Raw genomic sequence first — 13979 nt, 5'->3', positions numbered from 1 at the left:
TAGAACAAAAAAAAACAAATGAAGAATTTTTTCTTAACAATATTTCAAAATTAGGATTGACAGGGAAACATTTACTAGTTTTTTTTATACAATTGGAAATACTATGAGGTCTAAAATATAAATTTGAAATTTCATTACTTACTTAGCATTTTTAGGCCGCTTGGCATCGATTGGAAAATCATCATCGAAATCCAAATTGAAATCTTCTCCCAGATCTCTAGGCACCAGTGGTGTTCTTTGATGGGCTGGACTTGTGTGATACCCATCGGCATGTAGCTGTTTTGTTTATAAATCATTTTTACAAATCATTCATTTGGTTGTGTAGCGATTTTTATGTTTAAACAAATCATTAAATATATTTTATTTTATTATTTTAGTAACAAATGTTAGTGAGTGTTTGTTTACAATGTCATGATTTGTTGTTTGCCATAAAAAAATTAAGTGGAGGATGAAAATGGGGAGAAATGTATAGAGAAAGATTATGGATAAATGTTAATAAATTATTGTATTGTGGTTGAATTTTGTACAGAACATATTTTTGTAATAAATCACTCAACATTCAACAAATGGTTAGAAAATATTTATATATTTATTGAAAAAAAACTTTAAAATTGGAATTGAAAAAAAACGTTCAACACTAACAGAAGCATTAATAAAAGTTTTTATTAAGTATTTTTAAAAAAATCCTTTATTCTAGTAATAAAAAAGCTTAGAAAAAATATGAAAAGGTCACAAAAAACATGAAAAGGTCACAAAAAACATTGTCAATTCATAACATACTCTTCAATTAAGCTCGACATGTCATTATGTTAAGGTTTCAAACTCTTCAGCTTAGAAAATGTCTATATTTAGAATTGAAAATGACTAAACTCTGAAATAATAAAATTCGATACATCTCAGCAAAAAAATTAGGAAGTAGTTTTAAAATAACAACTTTTTCATAGCATACCAAGTAGCTTTTCGTTATTTATTACTTTATACAGTTATAATTCAAATAATTCAAATAATTCAACATTTCTTTTCTTTTGGCTAAACTCAGTTTTTTTTAACAATGTTATGACCATTGTAGTTATTTATATGAATGCGGAAGCCATAATACCTAAAAGTTACGATTGTAGCAATGATTGCAGTAAATAAGTATGTATATGTCTGCGACAAACATTTTTATGATAAAGATTTACAATATTATGTTGGTTTCGGCTTATGGTTATCATAATCTGAGAACAACATATTATAATATAATTGGTAAATTCACAAGGCCTCCTATCATATTGTCATAATGTGCTAATATTTCACGACTCTTCGGCTCGGTTTAACCGACTCGTAGGCCTTTGGCGCAAGTCTCTGCTGGTTGGTTATGATAACACAATAAACATAGCATAAAGGAAATTTTTAGCTTGAAAGGCAATAACAACATTTTCAAACCATTGTGAAATATTAGGACATTATGACAATATGACCTTGTGAATTGACCAAATGATTTATCATGAACTTGATTGCCATAAACATATATTTATTTACAACGATAGATATATAATTGCTACAATCGTAACATTACCATATTATGGTTACCACAATCATATAAATAATTACAGTGACCATACTATTGATAAAAAACTGTACAAATTTTAAAATGGCTACGTTTACTGTATTGTAAAACTCAACAAGAGTTTGTAAAATCAAGCTAAGAGACCTTGAAAGACGATTTTGCATGTTGGAACGGCTGCTTTAGCGCTTAAAGCCTAGTTCATATTTGCGAAAAGTCATGGTTTTTTCAGGCGAAAAATTTTATATGCAGCTTGACAGCTCGCGGTTGCTTTTAATTTCGTGCGAAAGAAGTGCTGCGTATGTTTTTTCGTGTGGAAAAATAAGGTTGCCAGATGTATTTCACATGTTTTCCACAATAAAAACAGAGTACAACTTTTGCGAAATTATTTCGCATATATTTCATTCCAAATATTTTATATGTAGTTTGACAGCATTTCGCACGAAATTTTGAACAGAGTACCTAGCTTAAAACAAAATAATTTTTATACCGATCATTACTTTTGGATATTTTGAATTACGACGTTGTTGCAGCAAATGAGCGATTGACAGCAAATGACCTTTAGTTAACAGCACTAACGAGACAAAGTGCATTTCGTTGCAAATACTTTAAATTGGAGGGGTATTTGTTGTGGATACTTAGTGAATGGACAGACTCGATTGATACTTAATATTCTGAAACTTTTCTATAGTATATTCTATACAAATTGTGTTACATTGGTTTTCTTCTAAGGACTTCATATTGAACTTCAATGCTCCCCAAGTCTCTGTTTCTTCTACTTTCTACGGATATATCAAGTTCTTATAATATGGACAACTCGATTAGTCGTTATTTTTTGGCAATAATAATTTTAACGAGCTTTCAAACTACTTGTTCAGAGAGATCATCTCCATCATATCGAGCCCTTAGCGCCAAATTATCATAAGCGACAAAACACAAATTTTACAGGATAAGGTTTTTGATTATTTTGAAATTTATACATTAAACATATGACAAAAACATTTTTTTATTTAATTTTTGAATAGATACAAATTTTTCGAATTGAAATGAAATGATCTAAAAAAATGATTTTCATTACTTATACAACATTGGCCATCACGTGATGGTATGCCAAAAGTTTCGCCAAAATTAGTTATATGCCTAATGTACATATGAATAATTTTCAATAAAATTTCAGTTATGTATGTAGACTTTTCTATTTACAATGAAAAAATAAAAACGAATTTTGAAATTTATTATCAGCAATGCCGCAATTCCCAAATAAATGTTGAAAAATTCCAAAAATAGGAATTTTTAGTTTTTTGGCTATAATATCCATACCAGGGTCGGGGTTGTCGCAATTAGAAACATATTAGGCCACCTAAAATCGGTTACTACATTTTGATATCGAATATGCGATTTGAGAATTATTGCTCTAAAGTTTAATTTTACATAAAAAATAGGTGTTTTTTTAATGGACGTGGTCCCCTCGGTAACAACAATTTTTAAATTTTTTTCATTTAAAATATTTTATGAAAACTTAGCTTTCAGAAAGTATAAATTCCTAAAACATCGTCTTAGACATTTTTTTGCGATAACTTAAAAAGAAAAAAAGTTCTTTTTTCCCAAACAATTAGCGAAAAATCGGAACACAAACGAAGAAATAGGATCGAAAAATGTAACATACCCGAGGTGTCCTACTTTGAGGACCCATGTACGCGACCCTGGTGGGACCATGAGGTCCACGTTCAAAACTTAAACTCGACAACACTTCTTCTATGCGCATTGAAATTTCATTCAAACCAATTTAACCATTTAAAAGTTACAGATTTATTTCCCTCTGTTTTTTCTATACCACTGTGTGTCGCTTACGATAAAATTCGTTTACTGTAAAATGTAAACATTGACTTACGATAAAATCTTACCCCCTATAATTTTGAAGTTATTAACAATTTTGATATTCTGAGAACGCTAAAATATTAGTCGGTCCATAAAATTTTAATTTTTGCAATAAAAAAAATTAGAAATGGTCGCTTACGATAATTTGGCGCTAAGGGCTCGATATACTGTACGGAGCATAAAAAATGTAACGCACAGTTGAAAAAAAGGGAAATAAATCTGTAATTTCTATACTGTTAGTCCGATTTGAACGTAAAAAATATGGCCATTTTTTCATGTTCCAACTTTGGACGCGTGTAACTTTTTATAGGGATGAGATAACTGTTAGCATGTTATTTCGAACCTTCGTAGGCCCACCATATCTAAAAAACCCAAAAAAAATCGAGCAGAATTAAAAAAAATAAATAAACCTAAATATCTCTTGAACTAAAAGAGATAACTTACATATATTTTGAATTTCAGCTCATTCGGATCATACTTGGATTTTTGGAGATATTTTTAAAAAATGTGAGACCCGATATAGCGTGTAATTTTGCTAATTAAGCGTAAAGACTCTATTTACAACTTTTGTGTCTTTGGTGACCCCCAATGAAATTTTACGGCAAAAAGTTTCGTAGAATATTTTAATCCTTAAATGTCCTTTTTGAAAGGACTTTTTTCGATTTTCTCGAAAAAGGGGTCAATTTGACCCCTAAAGATAGGGGGCTAAGATCTTCCACAAAAATGATCCCCATAAAATTCTACAATATAACTCTGACAATAAGAATTTTCTCAGATATTAACATATTTTTCAGTTAGTATAACGCTACCTTCGATCAACAAATTAAAACTTTAACCCACTATAAAAAAAATTCAGACCAGCTGAACCATATAGTATTAACTATTTTGAAATACCATTTTGGGACAAAATTGTATAAACAATTGAGCTGTTTAAAACTCTTTTATTAAAAACTCTTTCAAACTAAGCCAAATGAACACTTCAAAAAGTGTCCGCAGAAGCGTCATATTTTTAAACCAATTTGTCATCACAATAACCCTTGACTGTTTGTACCATTGAAGGAAAATCCATCTGACTGCAAAGAACACCGGCTCTTGAAACGATATTGGAATACATATTTAGAAAAAGAAAATGAAGAATACAGACAAGCACATGACAAACGTAAAGAGATGACAAAGAACTATTCTGCAATAATGTTTTTCTTGATCAATATCTATTAAGAAGTCAAAGATTTTCCACTACACGATAGTGTACACAAATCAATTACACATTTGACAGGTGACCTTCACGTAATAGCTAGATCGACAGTTACGCCTCATTGAATATATCTGAACAAACCTTAAAACAGCATAAGCTTTCAATTTCTATTTCTAAATAATAATAAAATAAACTATGCACGGTGGGAAATAATATATACATCCTAACCACAGTCCATAGCTGTAACTTTAAAGCACTTCTAATACTTTTGCCTAAATTATGTACAAACATTTATTTCGTTGCTACCCACTATGATTTGAAACAATATAAGTATATATTAAAATGTTGTGTAATATTAATCGCTCGATTAATTTTTATCTATTCATATCAGTTTAGAATAAAAACATTCATATTTACACCTCTCTACATGCCGGTAATTCAATACCTGGCTGAAATATTTCTTGTATTGATGAAATTAAAATAAAAACCAAATCATGTTGTGAAAAATAAATCATGCAAATGAATTAAACTATTTGTAAATCAAGTGTAATTTTAGCTGTATTGAAGTATTATTTATGTTGAAGTATTATTTAGTTGAAATTTTGAATGTTTGAAAGTGTGGTTTAAATTTAATACGTTTCTGTTTCAATTCCAATTTTATGTTTGTTTTGTATGAATGTTTCTTGTATTAGTAAATCAACTAAGAAAACAGAACATGATATGAAATGATGGTTTTTTCTTCTTTAAAACAAATATTGATGTAATATTAATAATTTTTGTTGATGAATGATGAGTTTTTGAGCAAACTTAATGATAAACAAATTAGTTTTATTAATGTTATTTAAAAAAAATATTAATAGTAATAAAAAAGTAAAGGGCCAACATTACTCGTGCAAGGATAATTTTCATAACGAGGAAGTAGAAAAATAACAGCAGCAAACAATAAACTGTAAACTGTTTTGTAAAAAAAAATAAACAAACAAAATGTTTTATTGGTTTATTAAAAGAAATGTAACAACAAAATTTAATTGAAAATTTATGTAGATTCAGTTAATACACTAGGAAATTGTTATATGTTTTTCAGGTTTTTTTATTTTTTATATTCAAATCCTTGTAACGAGTAGTGTGTTGTTACGCCCCTACCTTGACTATAGTGCCGACCTGTTGTAATTCAGCCGATTGACGATTGTCTAATAGATTTGCACGCTCCATTTGTTCCAAAGGTAATGATTCACGATTCTGATCGTTTAATAAACGTTCTCTCATCTCATGTATATAGGGACAACGCTGCATACCTTTTGGCTTTTGCAGTTTTTGGATTTGGGTTTTATTACGGGAAAGGGAATAAGGTTTTTAACTACTTTTTTTTGTGATTTTTTACAAATTGTTTTTGATTTTATAAAGTTATAAAAAAATGTGTAGAAAATCTAAATATTTAGGTAGTATCAAAATTTGTGTACAAAAAATATTTTGTTTCTTTTGTTTTGCGAAAAAATCAGTCAATATTGTGGAAATTCCATTAGTTGTTGTTGGTGTTCGGTTGGATGGCTAATGATGGTGATGAGACAATAGATCAATCTGTAAGAAAAAGAAGAAAATGCAAAATTATTTTTATTTAGGAAATAAAGGCAATTTAAACAATAAGAACTATTCAATTTTCGATACAAAACGTTTAAATAAGAAATAATTTGAAATTACAAATGCAGCTTTTTTGCGAAAATATAACAAATAGATACTAAGTAATTAACATCGTTTTTTCGAAATATATGCCATAAATATGATCACTGGTATTAATACCAAAAAGCGAAATTTCGAATATGATTAAAAACTTCAATATGTTCGTAAGTACTACGTATTTTGAAGAAAAAGCTTCATCTATGACCACTCATAATTCATACCAAAAATCATTTTTTCGGGAAAATGTGTTCGATCTGTGAACCCTCATATTTCATACCTGAAATCGATCTTACGCATAAAATATTGGAAAATATATAAAGCCTGTATTATAGTAAATACTGCGTTTTTAAAAAATAATCTTAATCTATGATCACTCATATTTCCAAATATCAATTTATAGTATCAAATTTCAAAAATATTTAAAAACGTCTTTTTCAGAAAACCAAGTTCAAGCTGTGATCACTCATATTTAGCCTTTAAACTTTTAATTTAATTAAATAATTAACGAAATTTGATATCAAATTAGTAAATACTGCGTTTTTCCGAAAAATAAGTTCAACCTGTGATCGCTTATATTTCACCAAATTTCGAAAATAACATAAAACGTTGAAATTTTCGCATGATCACTCATATTTCATACCAAAAACCGATCTTCATCATCTTCAAAATTGGAAAATAACTTCGTAAATACTAAGTTATTCTCCATAAACTCCATAAATAACAAGCAGTGAGACTAATTCTATACACCAACTTTAAGGTACTTTTTCTGTCTCAATTAAATAATACTTAAAAAATAATATTTGCCATAAAAAAATATGAAAATGTTCTCATCATTAAAATTGGTGGACGGATATGTTCCATTAAAGTAATTAAAAGACTATAAAAATACAAATTATATAAAATTTAATAAATATTTAAAAATTCTCTCTTGAAATTGTGTTTGTATGTATAATAATAGCGTAAAACTTTCGTAATCTCTCTTTGTACTAATGACGTGATCTTTTTTTTGAAATTCATTTCATTATTTTGTTAATTTTGTTTTTGCCAAATGTCTAGTTAAACCAGTTAGTATACAATTTAGTCATAATCATCGTCATGTTTAGACACTAAAGTAATTAATTTCATTTGTTGTGCTCTACGAAAGGTTAAGTAAAATTTAGTTTGTTATTCGGTTTATCATTTCCACAATAAATATGTATATCGTAACTACTGCGAATTCGGAAAAAAACATCGAACTGTGATCACTGAATAACTTAAGTATAAATACGATCAATCGGAGATCATCACTATTATATTATTTACCAATTGATCATAGACCATTATTTTTTGGAAAAATATGCTCGTTGGCATTCGGGTTTTTTGTTTGTAAACAAACGATCATGTTCGGCCCCTGGTGGCTATAAGCCAAAAGTATTGATCCAAAGAGTCACATGAATGTCCAAGTCGACTTTTATCAAGCGAACTTTAAGACCTTCTTCACACAAGAGTTGATCAATTGGAAAGGTATATAAGATTCGACTAAGCTAAATATAATTATGTTAGTTTTTTGCATTAAATACACCCATTTGAATATTAAATGTAATAAGAAGAATTTTTTTAAATTTTTTTATTGGTAATTAAGTAGCTAGACAAAAAACAAAAGTAAAAAAACATATTTAAGCTAAAACAAAAAAACGTAAAACCAGTCAAATTACTACACTACCCTTTTGTGTATGGCTTTGTTTTTATTTTGACCATTGTTGTTAGCAAAACTGATTTGTTGTTTTTAAAATTATATATTAACATAAATAATTTGCACATAATTTATTACCACAACAACGCACACAGCAACACTTACAAACAAATTATTTAAATTAACATCCGATAACAAATAGCCAGGCACTTGATTCTTCTATAATTTCAGATGTCAAGAATTTGTTTGTTACCACACATTCACACTGGCAACTTGTTAACCGAACATGAATGAAACCAATTAAGAAGTTGTGTCAAATAGTAGAAAAAGAAGTGTTAATTATTTGTGTCATTTTGTGGGAAGAATAGAAATATTTGTCTTCTTATTTAGATGATCAAACATAATTGTGAAGTAACATAATTTTTTGACTGCAGAGTTTGTTAGATATTGATTGTTTGTCTAATAGTGACATGATATTATTCATTTCAAATCTTCATATTAAAAATGAAAATCTTAAGGTTGTATTAAATAAGCAATTTCCTGATTAGCAAAAGTTGAAATATAGTAAATGAGCTAGAATTGTAAGAACCCTTCCCCATTATTATACCATTGTAGGAAGGTAGAGAAATATTCGTTCTTGGATGTTTGTAGAACCACATCAAACCACATTAGTAGTCAATCTATAAATGCCTATGTCTGTTTGTAATTGAGTACTTAGTTGCTTTTAATTCTAAGCTTAGTTTATAAGATCTCCAAAATCGATAGGTTTTACTTTTGTCCCAAAAGTAATATAAACTGTCAAAATTGTGTGTAGTTGAGTACAAACGGGATAGTCTAAACCGGTGTTCGGCATAAAGAGAATATGAAATCTGAATTTAATAACATGTTAAGCACTTTATCTCCCTCTCCCTGTTGTAATCTGATATTTTGTAATTTGTATGAAGCTCATTGATATTCGTGTTTACGCCTGGTGACTACAATTGCCGACCACTGGTCTGAACATAATTTGTAATGACACCATATGAATTCAGAGAAAATAATGATGCAAAATTGACAATCGTGTGTCTCTCTTTTTTTGGATTTTAAAAAAAACAACCAAGTTGTATTAGATCTGGAATGCATTTTCATGTAAAAAGCTAAAAACGGACTGATCGTGTAAAAGCAACAGACAAGCCATATATTTTTGTTAAACTGATGAGTTTTTATTATACCCTTCACCTTCGTGAGAAGGGTATATATAAGTTTGTCATTCCGTTTGTAATTTCTACATTTTTCATTTCCGACCCTATAAAGTATATATATTCTGGATCCTTATAGATAGCGGAGTCGATTAAGCCATGTCCGTCTGTCTGTCTGTCCGTCTGTCTGTTGAAACAATTTTCTGAAGACCCCAGATATCTTCGGGATCCAAATCTTCAATAATTCTGTCAGACATGCTTTCGAGAAGTTTGCTATTTAAAATCAGCAAAATCGGTCCATAAATAACGGAGATATGAGCAAAAAACCGGGACAACCTCGATTTTTGATCTATATATGGATTACTAAGTCATTAATATAGACAATATGGATATCTAATGATAAATATTTCAAAGTCCATTGCAACGATGTAGATAAGGCTATAGTAAGTTGGACCTACAATGGGTCAAAATCGGGAAAAATATTTTTTAACCCGAATTTTTTTTTATCAAAAAATTTTTTTGTCATAAATTTGTTTAAAAAAAAAAAAAAATTTGGAAAAAAGTTTTTTTAAAAAAAAATTAAAAAAGAATTTTGAAAAACAATTAAAAAACAAATTAAATTTTGTTTATCTAAAAATATTTAAAGAAATTTATTTTAAAGTATAATTTGGTGAATGGTATATAAGATTCGGCACAGCCGAATATAGATCTCTTACTTGTTTTATTTTCTCTTTGTAAAGTTAAGTCTTATTGTGTAAAGTCTGCTTTAATATGATGTTAAAAACCAACTCAAAATATGTCTTTAACGCCCAAAATGAATCTAAACACTCTGGTATTTTATCTATAAAAAAGCCAGATATTCTTACACGAACACTAGCAAATTGATTACCAACAATTGCATCTATAAACTATAAAAACAATTCACTTTTGTCACTATTAAAAAAACAAACACAAATATGTATGATCATTTAATGCATCAATAAATTTCTACTCAACCACTAAATGACATCACTTTTAAACTTAAAATATAATTTGAACTTTAGATTTTATTTGATTTTTTTTATGACTTGCTTACAATTCCTCTGAAATGTGTCTAAAATAGAATATATCATTACATCATATAGAAAGAAACAGCAACTAACTGTTACTAAATTTATAAATTTATTTTACTTTATTTTGTAAACAAAATTGTCACTAAAATTGTTGGTATTTTAAACTCAAAATGAGCAAAATAGGAAAAACAACATAAACATTAAATTATTTTTTGCAAAAGTAACAAACATACCTACAATACATACAAAAGTATTAAACTAAAAAAAAAACTTGAAAGTATAAAATTGCATACAAATCGGTGTATTAGAATTGTTATATTCTAAACTATTTTCTTACTGCCGCTCTATTCTATGTAAACATTCTAAAAGTGAATGAATATGAACAGCGACATCAAAAAGTTTAGTTAACGTTCCACCTAGATGAACAGAGACACATTAATGAAAACAAATATTATTTGTTTGTAACTGTATACGAAAGCATGCATATAATTATGGACAGTGGGGGATAAAACAATTCGGTATCTCAATAATATTTTAGTTTGTAATGCAAACTATAAAGCAGCCCTTGCATAACTTCTAGTCCAACATATTGTGAATATACATTAAATCCTACAAATGTTTAATTATTTAGCAAAGTAAAAAGTATCAAACCAAACATTGTCAGTCCATTTTCTGTTTATATTCTTATTTATAAATTTTTATGAATTTCATTGACATTCGTGTTTCAAATAACCTATCGTGTTTGGCATATGGTGGCTATAAATTCCGACAACTGATCCAAATAGTGTCAATTTCCAATTTCCAATGTAAATTTAACTTCTCATTAAGTATTAGAACCACACAATAATCAGTCACGTGACTAGCTTTATATTAATTCGCTCCCCTCTAAGACACTGGTTTAAATTTGTTTATGCTGTCACTCACTGTGATTTAAGTTTACTTACTAACATATTCAAAACTTTAATAAAAATAAAATAAAATGCCATTAATAACAAAAAAAAAACTTTAAATGTTCCACTAAACTAAAAGTGTAAAAATAATGTAGTTTGTTGCTGTTTAATTTTCAAGTGTTTAATTGTGCTACTGGCTGGAAAAAAAATAAAAAATACAAATTTTATTGTTGCTGGGAATTTTGTTTTTGATTTGGCTTAAAAACAGACAGAAACACAAACTAACGTTTGTTGGTTGTTCTTTTAATGTGGCGTTTTTTTGTTGTTGTTTGTAGCTGCATGCCCCATTGTTACGTGTATTGTATGAAATTGCAACGATAATGATGATGGCGATGATGACGATGATAATGTGTAAATGTACTATATGTCTGTATATAAAATTACATTAAAATGAGACACATATATAGAGACTGTAATAAATGTATAAACATTGTAAAGTTGAATAAACTTTAACTGTTTATTTCATTTATAATAAAAGAAATTGCATAAATAAGTAAATAGCGTTTTATATAAAATGCTTGAACAGAAATATAATTTGTATATGTAAACGTATTGAAAATATTTATTTGTTTTGAAAATTACGGTAAAATTATAATTTATCATCAATTACATATATCAATTTATATTAATTCAAATATAATGGCTTTATAAAGATTAGTAACTATTCTGAGTATGGTCAACAAGTCGGACTCAGAGTATCTCAGTATTTTTTTGTATTTTATTGCAAATTGTGCTTAATAGAAAATTTTCTTACGGAATATTTAAAATGCCTTCGGTTAAGCACCATTCCCATGGTATATGTACCTCAGCAGCTTCCCAGTTTTTAGCTATTTCGAAATAATTCCGAAATTTGTAGTGATAGATAACTAATGTATTTTTAAATAAAAAACAAAAAATATAATTAACGAAATGCGTTACCAAATGAATATACAAACCAGTTAACCTCCAAGTGCAATAGAGTGCCAGCACACGCAGAGAAAAAACATGGTTCGGAATGGTTACGACAACTACAACGTATTCTTTGTGGCAATACACAGTGGGGCAGAATCAACATTTGTTGGAAATAAATGTGGCATTTCTAAAGGTCTGCTCCGATCGGGATAACATTTGATTTTTATATTTTTGGAAAGCGCTCGGCTAGATCTTGAAACATACTTGCGTGTGCTATTTCCGAGTTCCAGGCATTTCAAATTTTAAAATGTTGCCTTACCTTGATCCGCTTTTTTTAAATATATGGCGAAATTTTGGACCGCATGGACTCAAATTTTTTTGTTAGTTAGACAACTAAATTTCCAATAATATACAAAACATTTCACAGCAATTTCAATTATGAATCTAAAAACAACGATTTTCAATTTAAAAATTAAAAAATAGTAGTTTTTTGCTGTTTTTTGGGAGAAAAGGTGAATTAACCCGTTTTTTTTATTAAAAAAGCTTTCTGTAAGAATATATAACAATTTTATGTTTCTCTGTAAGGTATCTTTACGCAGAACATTTTGGTATATAAAACATGTCCTATTTTTCGAATATGTCGCCCCTACGCCCTTCGGAACTTGACCTATTTTTTATAAAAATTTCAACTTTGGGCCACATGTTCTGAAATCCCAAAGCTGGGGAATCTTGATGTGTTCCCTATTTATCCCCAAAGTATTTTCCCAGCTCCGAGGGAAATGTGGACCCTATGGACAAAATTGTGAAAAATACCATTTTTGGGATTTCGCTCCAATACTTGGGAATTCCCTTTGACCTTTTGGCAAGTTTTTTTGCACTCTGTTATTTAGAATGATAAATTTAAAAAAACATTGAAAATTTCATTGAGTTTTGTTAATAAATAAAGAAATTTATTAGGCTTGCAAATATTAGGAACAATTTGATCAACATTTATTCCGAAATATTATTTTTTGCTTAGATAAGTTAATTTTTGGTCTTACAAAAAAAAAATTCAAGTCAATATCTCAGTTAAATTCAAAAATATGCCACTTCAAAAATGTGTCACTTTTTCATACTAACAAATGTTTATAAATTTTCTTAATATTTTATTCTTACTTACCCCGATTAACACGAAGTCTGGTTATGCACAGAGAAAACAGATTCGTAATAGCAACCGAATTTGTTACCAATCGAATGATTCTACCGTACTGACCGAATTTTACAGTTGTGGCTACAAAATTTTGGAAAAACAACATAATTGTTATTTTCTGAGTTTTATTTTTTTTTGTCAGAAATAATTGTTATTTTTGATTTTTATTTTTTTTGTCAGGAATATTTGTCAGACTTTGAGTTTTATTTTTTTTTGTCAGGAATATTTGTCAAACTTTGAGTTTTATTTTTTTTGTCAGGAATATTTGTCAGACTTTGATTTTTATTTTTTTTTGTCAGAAATAATTGTTATTTTTTGATTTTTATTTTTTTTGTCAGATATATTTGTCAGACTTTGATTTTTATTTTTATACCCTTCACCACGAGTGGCAAGGGTATATATAAGTTTGTCATTCCGTTTATAATTTCTACATTTTTCATTTGCGACCCCACAAAGTATATATATTCTGGATCGTTATAGATAGCGAAGTCGATATCGCCATGTCCGTCTATTGAAATCAACTGTATGTTGAAATCAACTTTCCGTAGCCCCCAAATAATTTACAAACATGATTGATACGTCAATATATCGGGAATTCTTCCGGTTCGGTTGCTATTTAGAATCGAGAAAATCGGCCCACAAATGGCTGAGATAACGGGACAACCTCGATTTTTGGCCTATTTTTGATCTATATCTGGATAACTAAGTCATTATGACAAAAAAATTTTTGACAAACAAATTTTTTTGGTTA

The 13979-nt window shown here is 28.6% G+C and overlaps 1 protein-coding gene across 9 annotated transcripts in view; it reads right to left on the bottom strand.

Annotated features, from left to right (window-relative positions):
- OtopLa (Otopetrin-like a) overlaps nt 1–13979 on the bottom strand; it is a 108847-nt gene that overhangs the window by 60021 nt on the left and 34847 nt on the right. For 5 of the 9 annotated variants that reach the window (XM_065506874.1, XM_065506869.1, XM_065506871.1 and 2 more), the window contains exons 2-3: nt 5781–6197; nt 143–276 (exon numbers count right to left, since the gene is read on the bottom strand). In XM_065506874.1, coding sequence (XP_065362946.1) covers nt 143–276; nt 5781–5912 — 266 coding nt within the window. In that variant the 5' untranslated portion in view covers nt 5913–6197. Of the gene's footprint in view, nt 1–142; nt 277–5762; nt 6198–13979 lie in introns of all 9 variants that reach the window. The other 4 variants (XM_065506865.1, XM_065506867.1, XM_065506868.1 and 1 more) reach the window with 1 other exon arrangement.

This window comes from Calliphora vicina, chromosome 4 (assembly GCF_958450345.1).
Source record: "Calliphora vicina chromosome 4, idCalVici1.1, whole genome shotgun sequence".
NCBI classification, from domain to species: domain Eukaryota; kingdom Metazoa; phylum Arthropoda; class Insecta; order Diptera; family Calliphoridae; genus Calliphora; species Calliphora vicina.
Note: the sequence above shows the minus strand (reverse complement) of the source record. Positions and strands in the feature narration are given on the sequence as shown.